At 41.7% G+C, this 21,240-nt stretch overlaps 1 protein-coding gene across 7 annotated transcripts in view; it reads left to right on the top strand.

Moving 5' to 3' along the window:
- The window catches only part of LOC130368803 (protein tyrosine phosphatase domain-containing protein 1-like), a 29,500-nt gene that overhangs the window by 1,477 nt on the left and 6,783 nt on the right, over positions 1–21,240 (top strand). Inside the window, exons 3-11 of one of the 7 annotated variants that reach the window (XR_008892572.1) lie at positions 236–316; positions 4,191–4,309; positions 5,522–5,659; positions 6,800–7,347; positions 7,684–7,803; positions 8,826–8,948; positions 9,952–10,050; positions 11,806–11,878; positions 15,227–15,337. Coding sequence is in view for 6 of the 7 variants with exons in the window: in XM_056573033.1 (XP_056429008.1) it covers positions 236–316; positions 4,191–4,309; positions 5,522–5,659; positions 6,800–7,347; positions 7,684–7,803; positions 8,826–8,948; positions 9,952–10,050; positions 11,806–11,883; positions 15,227–15,337 (1,417 nt within the window). In the remaining variant the exon portion in view is untranslated. Of the gene's footprint in view, positions 1–235; positions 317–4,190; positions 4,310–5,521; positions 5,660–6,799; positions 7,348–7,683; positions 7,804–8,825; positions 8,949–9,951; positions 10,051–11,805; positions 11,884–15,226; positions 15,338–21,240 lie in introns of all 7 variants that reach the window. The other 6 variants (XM_056573033.1, XM_056573036.1, XM_056573034.1 and 3 more) reach the window with 6 other exon arrangements.

Raw genomic sequence — 21,240 nt, 5'->3', positions numbered from 1 at the left:
TTGACTGTTTATGAAAAACACCCATCGTTTTGGCTCTGAATGGAATTCTTCTTGTACTTCTTAGAAATGTACAAGTACAATGTATTAAAGTGTAATAAATCTGTTAGTTTGTACACATTAGACATCACATGTTGTAGTTTGCTTTAATGTGTGTGTCTGTGTGTGCATAAGTATATATATATATATATATATATATATATATATACATGATTCTACATTATTCCTTTCATTTTAGGATTACAGATGAGATTCTGGCAACAAGCCGCCCATCTACTCGTCTTATTCAGAATTACAATATCACAGAGCAGTTCCACAAGTAAGAGCATCATTTTCTACAGAAGGATACAGTATTGTTTCACTCATTAGGATATGTTAAGTAGAGTGAACGATCAGTTTGTGATGTGAAGTTCAAATAGTGATGTCCAAAAGACAGAGTATCTTTAAAATAAAATTTCTTTTACAGTTATCCTTGTATGCAGTAGTTACTTCCTACCCTGTCCAAGGAAGGACAACAGTGAACTAGTGACAAGGTCATGGGTACCCAAGTATATTTGTTGTGCACGGTAGTAGAGACTAGCCTGTATGGGCCAATTCCACAAAAGATCTACTATAGCACAACATGATGAAAAAGTTAGCGTATCTGTCGTTTGTAAAAACTTTTTATATAATGTAGATAATGACATTATATGTATATTTGTAATATGCATTGGTTAAAAAAAAAAGTGTATTTTCTGTGTAAAACATTTTTCCAAATGACAGGTACACTTTAATGCTAGCTATAAAAGAAAGTGTTAGAACACATCTTGACATCTTTTGCATCTTGACTTGCTGTGTACGGGCTGCATAGCCACAGGCTGTTCAGAGGGCAAACGCTGACATAGAGCAAAAGCCTGAATTCTGTTCTCTCTTATATCATGTGATGACTAGGTGCATGTGTGTCGATTACCTGGGGAAGAAAAGGCATCAGGGTGCACTATGAGAAGTTAGCAAGCTGGCATAGATAGTGGGATGTTCTGGGCAATGTTCTCCAGGGAAACTTTGGGTTCTGGCATCATGTAGATCAGTTATGGCGAATCTTTTTGAGCCCGAGTGCCCAAACCGTAATGCACGCCAACTTTTCTTTCCCTCAAAGTGCCAGCACAGCAATTAAATCGGAATACTGAGGTTTAAGTTTAGAAAAAACAACTTAGGTAGGCAGTATGTTCCCCCACATTAGGTTGGCAGTATAGTTCCCCCATATTAGGATGGCAGTATAGTTCCCCCACATTAGGTTGGCAGTATAGTTCCCCCACATTAGGTTGGCAGTATAGTTCCCCCACATTAGGTTGTAGTTCCCCCACATTAGGTTGTAGTTCCCCAACATTAGGTTGCAGTTCCCCCACATTAGGTTGCAGTTCCCCCACATTAGGTTGTAGTTCCCTCACATTAGGTTGTAGTTCCCCCACATTAGGTTGTAGTTCCCCCACATTAGGTTGTAGTTCCCCCACATTAGGTTGTAGTCCCCCCACATTAGGTTGCAGTTCCCCCACATTAGGTTGTAGTTCCCCCACATTAGGTAGGCAGTATAGTTCCCCCACATTAGGTTGTAGTTCCCCCACATTAGGTAGGCAGTATAGTTCCCCCACATTAGGTTGTAATTCCCCCACATTAGGTAGGCAGTATAGTTCCCCCACATTAGGTTGTAGTTCCCCCACATTAGGTTGCAGTTCCCTCACATTAGGTAGGCAGTATAGTTCCCCCACATTAGGTTGCAGTTCCCTCACATTAGGTTGGCAGTATGTTCCCCCACATTAGGTTGGCAGTATGTTCTCCCACATTAGGTTGGCAGTATGTTCTCCCACATTAGGTTGGCAGTATAGTTCCCCTACAGACATACAGCCTTCAGCCATATACAGTGTATGGCTGGAGGCTGTATGTCTGTGCACTGCCTCACAGTGCTCCGTCCACCGCTCCTCTGGTCAGAGGTCACGACCTACTGCTATGGCCTATAGGCCATAGCAGTAGATCCTGGGATCGGAGGAGCGGTGGTCGGAGCATCGAAGCTGAGGTGTAGCTGGTAACTTACCATGCCAGCAAGCACAAATCCTCCTCCTCGATGCTCTGATGCTCCGCTCCTCTGTTCCTATGGACACACGCACAGGACGTCAGTGAAGTCCCTGCGTGCGCTACCTCCCGGCGGCCCCTGTGTTTCTAAAGTTAACACGGGGCCGCAGAAATGTAACCAGGACATCCTTGTGTCCCGAAAAGATCTTTCGGGACACAGGAATGTCCCGATTTGCCCCGTCTGGCGAACTATGGCCGCATGCCCACAGAGGGGGCTCGCTGTGCCACCTGTGGCACGCGTGCCAGAGGTTCACTGTGACTGATGTAGATGTTACTTTGACATGTACCACCTACGTAAACAATGTTGCAGACTAAGTGCACCCCTTCATGGCAAATTTATTTCTTAAAGGGGTACTCTGATGGAAAACCAAATTTTTTTTTTTAAATCAACTGGTGTCAAAAAGTTAAACAGATTTATAAATTTGAATTTGAAGGAAAGTCGTCCAGCGCTTGACTCACGTAGCAAATTCTTTATTTAGATGCCATGGAGAACGAACGGGTACATTAAAACATGTGACGCGTTTCGGCTCAAGTCACTAAGCCTTAGTCATACAATGAAATTGTTTCAAAGGTTGCTTTTTATGTGTGGAATCATTAGGTGGAGCACGCCCCCAGGGGCAGTGGCACCTGATCCAAACCACACACAATTACAAAGGAAGTACACAGGTGAGTATGTCGTTGATCACTATGCATGTCATACAAATTAAAAGACATATTCAGACATAAACTCCTACGGGAAAAACCGCAATGAATATCTCCACTGTGAAAAACTTCTCTATTGTAATAAAAATCACAAGATGAAATGCATAATTTTCCACCATATGCACACTCCATCAAAAATTATGGGTGCATAAAAATTATGCATACCAAAATATTTTTTCAAAAACAGTTGAAAATTGCAAAACTAAAAATAAAGTACAAATGAAATAAAAGAAGTAGGAGGAGGCAAAGTCAAGAAAGTGCAATACAACAAAAATGTACATTACATATTTGGCATCAAAAGATACATCCATAAATATCAAAATACAAAAATATGAGGCAAATTTATAGATTAATGTTAGATATTTAATAATGAAGAATGGTGTCAAGTCCTCTGTTAAGACCGTGAGGAAATCTGGTATTCAATTTGAGAATCCAGAAAACCTCACGGGCTAAGATTTTCTGTTTGAGATTACCCTCTCTCGAGGACAATCTCACCCTTTCAATGCCTTGCAGCCATAAAGAGGACGGATTCCCCCCATGGACCTCAGCGATGTGCCTCGAGACCATAGACACATGCCGTGACTGGAAGTAACCTATGTCTGATAGATGTTTACGTATCTTAACCTTTAGGGGGTTGGAGGTGCATCCGACATATTGAAGGTTACAGTCACGGCACGTGAACAGGTAGATGAATCCAGGTGTGCTGCAGTTAATATACTGTTTGATGTTAAATTCTCCCTTATTACTACATGAAGAGAAATTTTTCGAGTTCTGCATGTAACTGCAGCACACACACTTAGTGGCCCCACACTTGTACGATCCTGTATAATTCAAGCAGGTGGGTTTTCTCTCTGGACGGTCAGAAAAAAGACTGGGTGACAGCATCTGGCCCAGGGTAGGGGCCCTGTGGGCAACACACATGTATCCCAAAGCCAGGGCTTCTCTAACTCCTGGGTCAGTATGCAAAATGGGCATTTGTTTGTCAATTATCTTTTTGACCAATCTAAATTCTGTACTGTATTGGGTCAAAAAAATAATTTGTTTGCCCACATCACCAGTATTGGATTTGGGGTTGGTATTTATAAATTACTTCTATTTAAAAATCTTAATCCTTCCAGTACTTATCAGCTGCTGTATGCTGCAGAGGAAGTTGTATAGTTCTTTTCTGTCTGACCACCGTGTTCTCTGCTGCCACCTCTGTTGATGTCAGGAGCTGTCCAGAGCAGGAACGAATCCCCATAGCAAACCTCTCCTGCTCTGGACAGCTCCTGACATGGACAGAGGTGGCAGCAGAGAGCAATGTGGTCAGACTGGAAAGAACAACACAACTTCCTCTGGACCATATGTATTGTTATAGTAAAAAAATCACTTTGTGTTCATTGAAGGTTTGGTATACGGTCTCTGATCAATGCACAACTTCCCTGGGAACATGGCCATTGTGGAGATTCTCTTGAACCCCAGAGTGGATTTTCATACAGGCCTCAAGATTTCATGGATTCTGGCAGTAAGTGCATCTTTGTTTATAATACTGTATTTTATGAAAATGAACCACTATAAACAAATTAGGGATACCCTCTGCCACTTGGATTATCCTCCAGGAGTCCTTTGTGCAAACAGTGTCCCGCTAAATCCCACCAGTCCACCAGTTACACAGCACTAGAACTAAGAGGTATCTTCCCTGGCCAAAGGGTAGTTAATCACCAACTCTCTACTATATGTCTTTCATGGGCTAAAGTCTCACACAACTCATGCCAACTCAGCTATGGTTCCTCTCAGAGCCTTCATTCCATCCTTGACAATACTCTGGTCTTGCTTCTCTGGCATGGCCAGACCTCTAGGGTCTTAGTCACACCTTCAGGGACCCATGGCACAACTGCCCCTCAGGCTCAAAGTGACTTGCTCCTACTGGCCTCTGCTTTAGCCCACCAGTACATATTCTTTGGTGGAAAATATGAGGCCATAAAGTGGCATGCACACATTTTTTTTATGTAAGGGGAAAGGGGAAAGACATTAAAAGACATTATACAATGTATATTTTTTGAGCACAGTGTTTTTTAACATACAATGCATTTCCTGCTGTCATACTGTGCAAGTTAGTTCATAAAGTATACAAATGTATAGTTGTTGAACGTATACAGACAATTTACTTACATCTCATATGTTAGCAAGCCCGTATCTGTCCAGGACAAAACTGTAATGATTTGCCCATAACAACCAATCACAGCTCAACTTTCCAATCTTATCAAGCAGTGGGAATGTGAGTTGTGATTGCTTCAGTTTTTGTCCTGGACAGATTGATAAATCTGGGCCATAATGTATAAGAATTAAATATGTTTGTATAGTATGTGGTGCTTTATATTATATATCACTTTCTGTTGAGGAATGTCTTGCTTTATATGTCTGTTAACCCTTTCAACCCTGTGCTGTAATAGTACATCATAATGAGCGCTTTGTTCTCAAAAACTGCAGTACTACTACAGCACAGTGACAAGACCTGCATAATAAAGGTAATATGTTATTTAGGGCCCAGCCTAGGCACATGTACCATTACTTACCATTAATCATTGACTATATATCTGTTTGTAATATGTTTGTATGCATTCCAAAACATTCACACTAAAACATTGCTTCTTATGAAATTGTGTCCACACTTGTCAATGCCAGTGTCACTTTCCATGCTTGAGTTGTCTACAACATGTCACATTGTCCTTCACAGTCTCCTTCTATAATTTTGGGCTTCCTGACTTTGGGGTAGTCGCTGTGCCAAGAATTCTGGATGCAGTAAAAGTGATTGCATTTGCTCTGCGAGAGGGAAGAGTAGCGGTGCACTGCCATGCTGGACTAGGCCGCACAGGTATTGTTTATGATATATCAGTACTGATTTGTATATATGCAAAGAAAGTGATTGTAAAGGAGTTTCCAAGAAAACACATCTATCGCTTACCCTTAGGACATAGAAAGTGCAGATCACTCATACTAATACTATAGGCACCAAAAAACTTGATAGTTTCCCAAATGGAGAGGAGTATTACATTAAACAGATATATCAGTCCTCAAGGTGTCCATAGGTAAAAGATTACATAGAACTGGATTAGAAGTTTAGGTAAACAAAAAGAATTGGTACAAAGTATTAGATTATTGTGTACTACACATATAGACTCATGTACTGTTAGAGTTTAGGTGCAAAAAGTACAAATAATCTTTTTCACAACTTGATATATGACATTTTTCACCCTGTTTTTGGCATCTTTTCAGGCTGTGATTTTTTACTTTTAATAGAGAGGTTAAAGAAATCATAACCACTAAAGTTTCACAACATGTACAATGCCTTGCATAAGTATTCACTCCCTTAGACTTTTTGACGATTTTGCTACTGTTACAAACTGGAATTGAAATAGACTTAGGCTATATTACCGCCATGTTAAATAAATAGTAAAATACTAACGTAAAATAGGAATAAAATGCAGGCGCATTTTCATTCTACAAGGGTCTAATAACATGTGCAGTATCCTGCGCATATTTTATGCGCAGGATTCAAAGCTGCAGATTTTATACTGCAGATTTCATTGTAAACTAAATGACTAAAAGCTTTAAAATCAGCTTCAAATCTTGGGAATCAAATATGAATATATCCCTAATGTGCACAATGAAAGTCTATGGAAAAGTAGTGCACAGTGGATGGTTGGATGATGTCTTTCTCTCACTTTTTGGATGTAAGTGACTACGAAAGGGGGAAATTGCTCCATATAGGTAATGGATGCATGACATGTATGTAATTAAATAGGTCAATGAGAGGGAAAGGTTTAGGTTTAGTTTGCCAGAATATCTCTTTAAGGGACAATGAAAGGAATGCGAGTGTACAAAGTTGTTGTACTGACAGTTTGCAAAAGTTTTTGTCTGAAGTTTAGAAAAATGAACTTTCATATTGTGGCTCCTGGGGTTTAAGGGTATGCATTAACAGCAATATTTATTTTTGTCTCTCTCTTTTTCTCAGGGGTGCTCATTGCATGTTACTTGATCTATGCATGCCGTGTTAGTGCTGCAGATGCTATTCGTTTTTTACGTCTTCGCCGCCCTGGCTCTATACAGACAGGATCCCAAGTATCTCTTGTTTGTGATTTTGCCCTATTTTTAGGTTCACAATGGACAGTTTTCCCAAATGCAATTCCTGGCTGCCCTGCATTTACCTTAAGTCAGTATCTGGTCTGCCAACGTCACCTTCTTCATGGACAGGAAGCTCGAAGTTTGCGTCATATTCCAAAGCCTGTAGTAGTTATATGTCGGAGGCTGGCCCAGCTGGCAGGTGGTAGGAGAGCAAGAGGCCCATGGGTAGAACTGGAAAGAGAGGCTGCACATAAACTTCTACGCCAGGTCATTATGAGGGCAGCTAGTGAACGTCACTGTAAGAAGGCTCAGTCACCGGTCTGTGAAAGTGAAGACACTGAACAGGATACAAGACGAAAAAAGAGACGAGGGCTCTTGCAAAGTCAAGTCAGCTGTGACACAGGAATCCTGCAACTCCTGCTGACAAGTGACACATCAGTAAGTAACACTAAGGCCTCTTGTACATGACCTTGTGCTTAGTGACAAGCAGAAACCCTTTGACCTTATAGTATGGGTTTATCAAACTGTGTGAGAGAAAAAGTGTAGTGATTTTCCCACAACAACCAATCACAGCTCAGCTTTCACTTTGCCAGAGCTCGTTAGCTGAGCTGTGATTGGTTGTTGTGGAAAAATCCCTCCACTTTTTCTCTCACACAGTTTGATAAATCTGGGCCCGTATGTTTAATAGTCTTCTGTGAGTGCCATATTACCACTTCATACAACTTGGAGGTTGTCAATGTGTTTTGAATAACATATAACCCAATATGTACACAGGTGGATATGGTGAACAATGGGCTGTGTGAACTCAACCTTGTTAAAACGTCAGGACCTGAGCCATCAGATCCCAAAATTGCTGACATTATACAGAAAAACGTGCAAAACAATGGCCCAAAGGTAAGTAATGCATATGTAGTTTGCCAGTAAATTGCCTTACAAAGTTCTCAGATAAACTTATTCTTAAAAAATTATTATTATTTCTTTTTAAATGAGCTACAATGGCAATTACCTTTTTAAATATATAATCACTGGGTGTAATGCCAGATGACCAGTTTTTCTCCCATTGTGAAACCCGCTGTGTGGACTGGAAGTCAGTTTCTCTATTCATGGCAAGGAGAAATCACAAGTCCTATAGAAATGAATAGAGAAAGTGACTTCCAGTAATGCTTCCTTCACCATTTTTCCTCACTTGATGACAGGATCCTGTGGATAGGGGATAAGTACTGTATGGAGTTCCCCTTTAAGGACCCTAAATGGCAATTTTTTAATCTTAGAAAAGAGGAACCCCATATCAAACACTCCTTTCTTTCTTAAGACGCAATGTGACTCGCATACTAGGGAATGTGGTCTGTAAATTCAGTTAAATATACCATAAATAATGAATGAATTCCATCTTATATACTGGAATTCCATGGCCAATCTTTATGGGTGTATATCAAAACCTCATGTGATCACTTCTAATGCTCCAGGAGAACATTCCTGATACAGTATGTTTTTTAAAGGGAACCTATGACTTTAAAAATTAAGTCCATCTGTAGGTGCGATGCTACAGAACAGTAGGAGCTGAACAGATTGATATATAGCTTTGTGACAAAACTTCTAGTATAACTTGTCATTTATTCATGTGAATCTTTGCTAGATCGTCTTTCTATATACACACTTATACACAGATGGCCATCAGTCACTAATAAGGACCGCCCACATGACTACTTAGCCCAGAATGAGCAGAGATGTACCTGAATAAATGACAAGTTATGCTGGAACATTTCTCACAAAACAATATATCAATCTGCATTTTTAATATGTCAGGTGCCCTTTAGAAAATGTGGAGCGTTGTTTGTATTGTGCTGAGCTGTTTTGCCTTTTTCAGTATTTTCACTGTATTGTGTTAGTGACTGACTATTTCTGGCTGTTAACAGATAGACAGTCTTGCAGAGCCATGTCAACCTGTTACTCCACACCATGTTTTGTGCATTGCAGAAGCCATGGCTGAACTGGAAACCCCAGACACAATGGTAAAGCAGAGGGTGGATGATCTGCAGGTCAGAATGCTTATTCACTATCACCTATCTTGATTTATCTCTGGCCATAGGATTAGAATGCTTAATAGGGCCCCCTCAATTAAATCTGAAATCCCTAACAGAGTTTTATAGGTTTTTCTAAACTTGACAACTCCTTTAAGAGTGCTGTGTAGTCTTCGTATTACATATAATCCATATATCCTACTTTATACTTTTAAAGGTTCACTTAATATTGGAATTTTGGAAATGTATTTTTTTTGTTGAATTTGCCATGGTGGAGTCAAGGTGTGTTCACGTTATGTTTTACCGTTGTTTGGTGTATGCACCAGGAAAGCTCCAGCACATTTACCCAGATAAATATATGACCCAAAATAATGTCCTTTTGGCATCCACCAGGCCATTATGCATCAGCATACCTTTATACGGCTTAATAGAATAGCATATTTAACTGTGCTCTTTCATGCGGAGACATTGTTTTTCATTTGAGTCCTACAAACTACATATGCCACAGTATGCATATTAATTGAGAAACTTTGATGTGAGTGAAGACTTCTGTTTGACGATGTAGTCTCTTATTATATCTGTACACCAGTGGGTCTACAGGGCAGTTAGATATTCCAACATTTGCACCAAAGGTATAGCTCTGGTGTATGCATTTGGCTGCCACACAGTTGCATACAGTAGCCCATTGTAGAGAAAGAAAAAAAACAAAAACAAAAAAAAGCATTATTTCGAATGTGTTTTTACATGATCCCATCCAATCTAAAAGAAAACTGTGCTTTTCAGTACAGAATAAAATAAATAAAGATATATAAAATAAAGGTTTGCTGACGCATGCCAGTTGAAAGTATTCTAAATGTACACTTTTCAAATATATTGGGCCAAATGAAGATTATGGACATGTTTATAAGAGATTTATCATATGTATGCACCAAACCTACACCATGCATGAAGTGAACATGACCTAACAGCTTTTACCTGTTGGTATTGACATTCATTCATTTTATTCCTGATTAACATACAGATCCTGGTGAATGAAGAAGGAGCTTGGGCTGAGGTATCCACAGAGAGCAATCCCAAAATCCTCAGCATCCTGCTGTGGAATTGGCTGCAACAATTATCGGTGGGTCACCTATTAGACAAGGGCCAGACAAAAGCTTTTGACAGCATCTTACAAAGACTGTGCGCACAGCTGCAAATACAGCAAAAAAAAAAAAAATTATAATAAATAAATAATAAATCAAATGATACTTTTGCCCCACTATACTGTTTCTTTATAAAATAAGGCTCTACAAAGACCAATAGCCCCCCAGACTGCCAGGAAGATTACTTCCCGCCACAACTCATCTCCACAGCCACAGAACCTACCAGACAAACATCTTAGGCTCTGTACTTTTCCAGCACCGTCCTTATAGTTCACCCTACAATGCCTCAAACTGTAATAATGCCCCTAAGTGTCCCGCAGAGTAAAATGGGTAGGTAAGTGAATTGGGGGAGGGGGGGGGGAGGTAGATCTTACCTATAGCTAGGCAGCTCGCTTCAGTAAGTTGACAGGTCCACCAGTTTATAGTTTACCCTATAAGGTAGGTGCCACCAGTATGTAGTTTTCCTAGTGTATAGGTGCCCCTAGCAGGCAGTTTCCCCAGTATAAGGGCCCCAGTAAGTAGTTTCCAAGTATATAAGCCTACAGTAGGTAGTTTACTCCTGCATCTAGCCCCCAATTTGTATTTCCCTATGTAGATAGGCTCCATAGGTAGTTTACCCCTCTAGATAGTCCCAAGTATGTTGTTTTCTGCTGTAGATAAGCCCACAGTAGGTAGCTTCTCCTCTTTAGATGGCCTCCTATAGGTAGGTCCTCCATGTTAATAGTCCCCAGTAGGTAGTTCTCCCTGTAGATAGGCCCCAGCAGGAAGTTTTCCCCTGTAGATGGGTCCTAGTAGGTAGTTTCCGAATGTATGTAGCAAACGAAGATAGAAAGAAATGGAGCACTCACTCAATGGCTTCTGTGTTAAGGTTGGAGAACACAGTCCCTGTATTCTGTGGTGGGACTGAGTTCTCCAGCCTTCACACAGAAGTCATTGTGTGAGTGCTCCGTTTCTTTCTATCTTCGTTTGCTACACATGTTTCTATTTGTTTTATACACGAAGAGCACCTCCAGACACTATAGCTCCCTCCGATCCATATAGGAATTTTAGGCTTTGAATACATCTGACTCCAGTTTAATGCAAGTTGTTGTCTATATTAGACATACACGTTTAGTACTAGTGCCGTTTCCTTCCCTTTGGGTACTTTTTGTGGCTAGTTTCCCAATGTAGATAGCCCCCCTCCCAGGAGGTAAGCCCCCCATGTATATAGGCCTCAGCTGTTATTCCCCCCCCCCCCCCTATCGGTTGCTCCCCTGTAGATAGTCCTCCAGTAGTTAGGTTTCCCCTGTAGATAGGCCTCAGTAGATAGCCCCTCCAGATGCCCACCATTAGGTAGTCCTTCCCCCCGTAGATGGCCCCCCAGCAGGTTGCCACCCCTGTGAATAGTTTCCCAGTGGGTAGAGTCCCCTGAAGATCCCCCCCCCCCCAGATAGCTCCAAGTAGGTATATTTTCCATGGATAGGTCATCAGTAGGTAAGTTTTCCCAGTAGGTCTCCAGTAGGTAACTTTCCCCTGTAGATAGTTGATCCACCCCTGTAGATAGCCCCAGGCAGGTAAGTACAGCTTTTTATGTTTGTATTCAAGACTGACCACTTCTAAACACCATCTGCTTTGTAGTTTTCATATGACTTCAGCTTCAACAAGACAAGTTCCTAAATGGTTGAAATCTTTGTTGTGCTTGGATCTAAATGACAACTCATATATCATTCTGTTTAATTGATTTTCCTTTCTAGGAACCAGTACTGAGTCAGAATGATGTGAACATCTTTTGTGATGGGGATTGGAGACAAAATCTGAAGAAATTGAGTAGGGTATGACCTTGTATTACTTTACTTTTATAACCCTCTCTTACATTGAGGTGTGAAGTGATGCAGGTGGCCTATACAACACCTAAGGAGTCCCATACTTGGGTTCTATTCTAATTCAAAGGACCTGGACACCTTGGCCATCATGTTGTTGCAACTGTGTTACTCAGTGTCTGTCCACATCTGATGTAAGATCAAAAGTAAAGAAGTAATTAATATTATTTTAACACACAGACCCAGATTTATCAAACAGTGTGAGAGAAAAATGAATGGGATTCTTCCACAGCAACCAATCACAGCTGAGCTTTCACTTTGCCACAGCTCTTTAGCTGAGCTGTGATTGGTTGCTGTGGGAAAATCACTCCACTTTTTCTCACACAGTTTGATTAATCTAGGCCATAGTGTTTGGGTGGATTGTCCCATTCATTATAACACTAATACCAGCTGTGTAAAAACCCAAGTTTTAATATTATGAAAATACTTTGCTCCTACGACTTTGGTCCTATGATTTTGTGAACCCACTAATATCCAAATTAGTAAATTACGTCTATTTAAAAAATCTCAATCCTTCCAGTGCTTATCAGCTGCTGTATACTCCACAGGAAGTTGTATTTCTTTCTGAAATTCTTTTCAGTCTGACCACAGTGCTCTCTGCTGACACCTCTGTCCATGTCAGGAACTGTTCAGAGTACAAGCAAATCCTCATAGCAAACCTATCCTGCTATGGACAGTTCCTGATATGGACAGAGAATATTGGGAGAGAGAAGAAAAACAAAAGACAGGGGGCACTCCCCGGTATCGTATATCAAATGGTGTGTACCCTCCACCACACCAAAGTCATATACTAACCTGCTGGATTGTTAAACCTTGATGTGTAACTATAGTTGTAAGGAAAGTGAAGTGGATTGTGGCTGCTGCACTCTGACTGGTATCAGATTCCCGTGAGGAAACCGATATGGATAAACGTACATACAAGCAAAAAACATCTAGGAAGCGCTGCTCAAAACTTGGACACAAATGAAGGATGGAGGCCAACACAGGACAACGTATAGTTTATTTTTTACAGTAGAGACGACGCATTTAGGCACTAACTGGTGCTTTCCTCAGGTCCACCAAGATTTTCCCAGAGAGTTCTCATGATGTGGTGGGATACTGGTCCCGAGGTCCTGTGAGTTTGCTGTGCTGCCATGGTCTCGTCCTGTATACTGGCCTGGGTCCTTCATTTGCATTTAAGTTTTGAGCAGCGCCTTCTAGACCGTTTTTTGCTTGTGTGTTCACTGATGCGGACAGAGGTGTCAGCAGAGAACACTGGGGTCAGACTGAAAAGAACTTCGTAAAGAAATACAACTTCCTCTGTAGAATACAGCAGTTGTTAAGTACTGGAAGGATTAAGATTTTTAAATAGAAGTAATTTACAAATCCGTTTCATTTTCTGGCACCAGTACATTTAAAAAAAATGTGTTTTCCACTGGGGTACCCCTTTAATGTTGACTGCTTATGCCTGACCTGCTAAAACCTAGCTCCAATGCTCAGCAGCAATATATGGAGGTCTGTGCATTACTATGTTCTGACAGCGGCCCTAGGTATTCTGAGAGCATGACCAACATCATTACCGCGCGTTACGAGTAGCTATGCAAGCCCTTATCTGGGGACTGGGGAAAGTTCTTCCCTGAATTCCCGCCAACTGCAGCAGCAGAGGTACCAGCCGGGGGGGTCTAATCTAGGGGTGCTACCTGCCTACTGGGGGGAGAGGGTTAATCTGGGGGTACTACCTACCTTCTGGGGGGAAGGGGGTTAATCTGGGGGTACTACCTGCCTACTGGGGGTGGGGGGGGGGGGGTTATCTGGGGCCCCCAGATTAACTGGAATGAATGGAGGCTGAGCTGCAGTAACCTGGCATGGCCGCTTCACAGGACCATTTGCTCTGTTTACTGTGTGCTGTGCAGCAGAGCCGTGGTGCTCAAATGTAGAGTGGCACTATGGTTACTTCTACAGCAGTTCTCTTACAAATGTACAATGCATAGGGCTCCTTTAGTAGAGCACAGTTGTCTTCTCCATGGTCCTGAACTATTCACTAGTCTTCTAGTAACTTGAGCAGTAAGGGTCTGTTCACATGGCAGAATTGTCGATAACAGAATTCCACCTCAAATTAAAGCCCATGGACTTCTATGGGATTGCACACTCCCATTCACACTTCTGAATTACTGCTTGTGGAATTCCGTAAGCGGAAATTCAGAAGTGTGAATGGGAGTGCAAAATCCAATACAAGTCCATGGGCTTTAATTTGAGGCGGAATTCTGCTATCGACAATTCTGCTGTGTGAATAGACCCTTAGTTTCAGGCGCTTGCAGCACCATTCTTTACACCCATGGATCAGCATAGGAGAATTCTGTCTTAAAGAAGCAATCCATGCCTGATTTCTTCTATTAGGTGTGATGTGTGATATTATGGTATGTGTCCTTAATCCAGGACTTTCTCACAAAATCCTGAAAACTTGGTGTGGGGTCCAGATGTCTAACAAAAGAGTATTGTAAGTTTCATATGGATACTGATAGTTGCTGTGTCTAACCTAGATTTTACTGATACTTATGTGGTTTGGCCGGGTTAGGATGCAGGGTAGATGTTATTACCCTTGAGGCAGATGACATTAACCCCTTGTAATCATGATGCCAGGGTGTGGTTTAGCCTTAACCACCCCAAGGGATACCGCTGGATCCTAGGAACGGGGCAATGAAGACGCCGACGCCAAGTTACAGACAACAGTAGCTTTACTGAGGGTAGACAGTTGTTACAGTCTATGCAGTACAGCCGGGTCCCAAGGAGGTGACCAGTGACACAGAGACCTCGCAGGCTTGCTGGGACTTGTAGTTGGACTGGAGAATTTAGTGCAGGCCATGCTGGGTAGACAAATGACTTGACTTGACTGACTTGTGACTGACAGGATGGTGACTTTATCTTACTTGCACTTGACTTGTGGCTGCAGGACTTGACTTGGGGCCTCCATTACTCTGGATACACACACTAGGCATGACTTGACTGGACCTCAGCAGGAAGCAAGAGAGAGAAGCTAGCTCCACCCAGGGCTTATATGGGGGAGACTAGCAGGGAGCCCATAGGTCACCCTTGTGGTCAGCTGGTTACTAGCACCTCCTGGGTAATAATCACATGGTACATTTTATTAAAGGTATAACACACAGCATAATGCCATTGGTACATGGAGGGACACTGCCTGACAGGGCAGGGAAGGTACGGGGTAACACCATCCCGTACTGGGCCATCACACTTACTTATACTACTTTTTATAGGTACCAAGACTAATACTTTTTAACATTTTGAGTGTATTTTACAGAGTCAAGGGGAGACGCTCTGCTGTCTTCTTCAATGTGTTAGCAAACTATCTTCACTATCAATTGCTTTGGAAGAGCTGGTTTTATTGAGACTTCTCAAAGCACTAACAAAAGTAAGTTTACAATGTTTTAAGGGCACTCCTTAAAGTTCCTAAAAGAGTCTCCTCTAACAGTGCATCAGCTTCATCTCGCTCAGCAGACTCATTGAATGTTTAATACCAGAGGTAATATGGGCCTTAAGGACCAGACACTGGGATTGTTGGTTTTCAGAAAATAAATTTTCAAATACTCTATTGGGAAATTTCTGAGGAAATAAACATCAGTTTGAGTTCAGCATACTCAATGTGCCAGTATGGAGTACAGCTACAAAGAGTATTCTCTCTGGACATACAATTGAGGTCAGATTTTCAGTACCAGCAAAGATTCTTTAAATCTCATCTGCAGACATTTAACTGACTGATAATTGCCCTTAGGTGTGTATTTTAAAATCAGCAACATGCCAAGTAATGTTGTGGATTTGTTACAGATTTACCTCTATTGAAGTCAATTGGGAAGGTAAAAATCTGCACCAAAGCCACAGCATTTCCAGCCACAGCATTTCCAGCCACAGCATTTCCAGCCACAGCATTTCCACAACCAGATTGTGCACAACTTCATAACGATTTTTCTTGTGGATTTTCCTATGGATTTGCTGTGCCCTTAAAGAAGCGCTCCAAGATTTTTTTTTTTGTTAATATAGTGCAACACAGACTGTTTTTAGAGAATAAAGTAGAGGTTCTTGTGTATGCTGTATGCTTACCTGGTTTAGAAGATGTGGCAGGCGGGAGATTTCAGCCATATATTTTTTGCACACAGAATTACAGAAAATATTTACTACATTTCTCATGATTCCTCTGGAGAAGGTGTGGAGCCTGGTGTTTTTATAACTGGCTAGACTCCAGCAGCTAGTAGCTGACACTCATAATTATGTGGAGGCCAGTTCACATGATGTGCAATTTTTTTTAATGCATTTTCTAACTCAAAATGCGTTTGTTAGAGAAATACTGCCATGAAGTAATTTGACCTACTGACAACTGAGGTTTGAACATGGTCTTTTTTCAGCTTTTTTATGATTTTGTGATTTTCCAAAAGTGCTGTATAAATTATGCACAAAATGCGAAACAAATTTTGTTAATTTTTCTGGAGTTGAGATTTCTTATTTGAAAAAAGGGGTGATTTAAATGTTTAATGGTGGGATTTTTTTAAATATTTAATAACATTAAAATTTTTTTAAGTATCCCTAGGGGACTCGTATAAGAAATAATTTAATTATTTCACTCTAACGGCAGTCAGGGGAGCCCCTGATCTTTTCTGCTCATCCCTTTGAAATCTGTGATCAATGTTAATTGTGGAACCCTAAAAAAATGTTATATCACATTACAGAAAAAAAACGAATGCGATGCAAGCTCATACCTTGTATTGGCTGATCAACCTCGGCTGAATACTACCATTAATACTCAGGGTTTATAGGGATTGTGTACAATAGACACTGTTTGTGCAATATGATTATGTGCAATATGATCATGTGCAACAGAGTTCAATATGTGCAATAAGTATATTTACATTTAAGTGCAATAAATATGATGCAATATACTCTATTCTACTGCATTGGTTGCTGGACAGTTTATAATATGTGCAATATCAACCCTATATGCCCTGAGATTAACGCAGCACACAGCAAGACTGCCCTAACCACTTGGCTTTACCTCGCCATTAACTAGCTGGGCGAAATGTAATTTGTGTAATATTGTTATCTGTCTCCTGATGACGCTGAAAATACTATCAGTAGAAACGCGTTGAGAGTTATGTACTGTATATGGTAGTAGTTAGATTAGATGGCTTGTGATTTATATCTGGTGAACAGTGACCACCCACCATCTGCTACTTCCACTGTGGTGGCTTTATTATCACCTCAGTTAATTATTTTTTTATTATTATTTGGGGCATGGTTTTTGTAATTGGTGAGGGATGACATTTTGTGGCTTTTAATTGATCTCAATAAAGAATGTAGTTTTGTGCACTTCTTTTATTATTTTATTGTTTTTGTGCATTGCCAAGAAGTTACTCCTGGAGAGGGCAAAGGATAGGCCGTATCCATTATCTGCGATTACATCTCAAACTATGTACGGTGCAGGGTCCTGAGTCGGGCATCAACATAAAGCACATGTACACACCTAGGGGTCCTCATTCCTCTACAAGTATTTACAATAGATCTTAGGGTGGGAAAGGGGAAAATGTGGTTTTTATGGATTGTGCATTGGTAAAATGGAGGAAAGCACAGCCCAGAGGATAGAAATGTTGGCTGCCTTTAGAATAGGTGTTAAAGGTTACCTCTCATCAAAAAAAAACTTTTGATATATTATAGATTAATGTATGCAGAATAACTTTACAATTGCATGTTATTAAAAAATATGCTTCTTTCTATTTAATTTTCCACTTTGAAGAAATGACCACTAGGGGTCTCCCTACCAGTCCTGGCAGCAAGCATTTCAGACTCATGCTGGAGTCCTAAACACTACGAGCTGCCAGTCTGCTTTGTTCACAAAGGAGAACACTCAGAGCTGCCAGTCTGCTTTGTTCACAGCCTGTTTGGCTGTGAACAAAGCAGGCTGGCAACTCTGAGTGTTTAGGACTCCAGCATGAGTCAGAAATGCTTGCTGACAGGACTGATCGGGAAAAATACAATAGAAAGAAGCATATTTTTCATTAACATGCTATTGGAAAGTTATTCAACATTCATTAATCTAAAATATATCAAAACTTTATTTGATGAGAGGTACCCTTTAAGGGGGTCAGTGCTTCTATTAGTGATGGAGGGACATGAAGGGGACAAAACTGCTGGTTATGGGGTTAAACATGGGGAAAGAACTTCTGCCAGTGGTGATGCACTATGCTATTTGCTTGGTAATGCCAAAGAGGTATTGTTTTAGTGTTGTGCTGTGGTATTTTTTAACACATCTTGAGAGGTATTTTGTGCTGCAATGTGGGATTTGTTTTGCTGGTAGAGAGGTTTGTTGTGCTGTTATGTAAACAGTGGAATGGTATTTGTTTGGCACTGTTGCTGCATAGTGGGATTTTGTGGAGCACAGTAGTATGTCTTTTGGTGAGGTCCCAACATCTAAATAAACTGGTGAGAATCAAGTAAAAAAAAGTTTGAGAAGCCCCACATTAAAGGACCTCAGGGTTGCCATCATGAATTTGTCTTTTTCTTTGATCAACTTAATAAAAAAAATAATTGACAGCCAAATTTTTTTACAAGCAAATTAGAAAACCATAATGAATCCTAATCATAAAGTACAGTATATGTGTCTATAGCTTCACATACTGATATATGAATTTGAATTTTAAGAATTTACTTTGAGCTGTAAAAACATGATCATTAAAATTGCAATGACCTGCTTAAGTGTCAATATTTAAAAAAAAATCAGTGACGCATGAATTTTATTTTTCATGGCTGGAAAAAAGTCCAATGTTTTTACAGTCTATCCAGGAATTTCTGGAGTGGATGCCAACCCTATTCATGTGAATCATTGGTTAATCCTCTCTCCGCTGCCTTCCTAATAACCAATGCATCATATAAATACTTCAGACTCCTACTCATGATCACCAGCACAGAGTACAGTGTGCAGTGTACAGTGTACAGAGTACAGAGTACAGAGTACAGTGTGCAACTTGCAAACACATTTAAAGGGGTATTCAAGGATTTTTTTTTATATTGGACCATGCTACAGGGGCTGTAAAGTTAGTGTAGTTCATAATATAGTGTCTGTACCTGTGTTTGACGGTTTTCTCACAATTCTTCTGTGATTTTCACCCCACTATTTATTTATACCAGCATACAAAATGACTGTTGTCTTTTTCCCAGGTGGCAATGAGGCCGAGACCTAACCTCAATAGTCATCTGATGACAGGGAGCCTGTCTGCTTCAATGAGTGGAGGGATCAATCTGCAACTAATGCAACAGCTGTAGCACCCTGATTGAAAACCACAGGTCTTTTGTTTCAATGGGTGGGGTGGCTGATGTGTGAGGGGGAGGAAAATGGCATTGTGGGATTTGTAGTAAAAAAAAACATAAGTCACACAGGAAATACAAGTTCAAAAAAAGCTAGCCACAGTGTTATGGTAATCTCTTGACTTAGCCATTTAGCCCCAAGACAAGCGCAGATCCTTCCTAAGCATGTCCATTACTGTCTGCCAGGTTCATACAAAAATCACCTTATGGTGGATAACCCCTTTAATGTCTCACTTAAATTCTGACGTAATTGTGCTCAAGCTATTGTCACGATGCCGGCTGGCAGGTAGTGGATCCTCTGTGCCAGAGAGGGATTGGCGTGGACCGTGCTAGTGGATCGGTTCTAAGTCACTACTGGTTTTCACCAGAGCCCGCCGCAAAGCGGGATGGACTTGCTGCGGCGGTAGTGACCAGGTCGTATCCACTAGCAACGGCTCAACCTCTCTGACTGCTGAAGATAGGCGCGGTACAAGGGAGTAGGCAGAAGCAAGGTCGGACGTAGCAGAAGGTCGGGGCAGGCAGCAAGGATCGTAGTCAGGGGCAACGGCAGGAGGTCTGGAACACAGGCTAGGAACACACAAGGAAACGCTTTCACTGGCACAATGGCAACAAGATCCGGCGAGGGAGTGCAGGGGAAGTGAGGTGATATAGGGAAGTGCACAGGTGATTAGGCTAATTGGAACCACTGCGCCAATCAGCGGCGCAGTGGCCCTTTAAATCGCAAAGACCCGGCGCGCGCGCGCCCTAAGGAGCGGGGCCGCGCGCGCCGGGACAGGACCGACGGAGAGCGAGTCAGGTACGGGAGCCGGGGTGCGCATCGCGAGCGGGCGCTACCCGCATCGCGAATCGCATCCCGGCTGGAGGCAGTATCGCAGCGCCCCGGGTCAGTGGATCTGACCGGAGCGCTGCAGTGAGGAGAGTGTAGCGAGCGCTCCGGGGAGGAGCGGGGACCCGGAGCGCTCGGCGTAACAGTACCCCCCCCCTTGGGTCTCCCCCTCTTCTTAGAGCCTGAGAACCTGAGGAGCAGACTTTTGTCTAGGATATTGTCCTCAGGTTCCCAGGATCTCTCTTCTGGACCACAACCCTCCCAATCCACTAAAAAAAAGGTTTACCCTCTGACCTTTTTTGATGCCAGAATCTCTTTGACGGAGAAGATGTCCGAGGAGCCGGAAACAGGAGTGGGAGGAACAGATTTGGGAGAGAAACGGTTGATGATGAGTGGTTTAAGAAGAGAAACGTGAAAGGCATTAGGAATACGAAGAGAAGGAGGAAGAAGAAGTTTGTAAGAGACAGGATTAATCTGACACAAAATTTTGAAAGGACCAAGATAGCGTGGTCCCAACTTGTAGCTAGGGACACGGAAGCGGACATATTTAGCGGAGAGCCATACCTTGTCTCCAGGGGAAAAAATGGGAGGAGCTCTTCTTTTCTTATCCGCGAACTTCTTCATGCGTGATGAAGCCTGTAAGAGAGAATTTTGGGTCTCTCTCCATATGATGGAAAGGTCACGAGAAATTTCATCCACAGCGGGCAGACCAGAGGGCAAGGGGGTAGGGAGGGGGGGAAGAGGGTGACGGCCGTACACCACGAAAAATGGGGATTTGGAGGAAGATTCAGAGACTCTGAAGTTATACGAGAATTCGGCCCATGGAAGGAGATCTGCCCAGTCATCCTGGCGGGAGGAAACAAAATGTCGTAAATAATCACCCAGGACCTGGTTAATTCTTTCTACTTGTCCATTGGATTGGGGATGATATGCAGAAGAAAAATTTAGTTTAATCTTGAGTTGTTTACAGAGAGCCCTCCAGAATTTAGACACGAATTGGACGCCTCTATCCGAGACGATCTGCGTAGGCAACCCGTGAAGACGAAAAATGTGTACAAAAAATTGTTTAGCCAACTGAGGCGCTGAAGGAAGACCAGGAAGAGGAATGAAATGTGCCATTTTGGAGAATCGATCAACGA

This window comes from Hyla sarda, chromosome 4 (genome assembly GCF_029499605.1).
Source record: "Hyla sarda isolate aHylSar1 chromosome 4, aHylSar1.hap1, whole genome shotgun sequence".
In the NCBI taxonomy this organism is placed as follows: domain Eukaryota; kingdom Metazoa; phylum Chordata; class Amphibia; order Anura; family Hylidae; genus Hyla; species Hyla sarda.
This window is presented reverse-complemented; position numbering and strand designations above follow the sequence as displayed.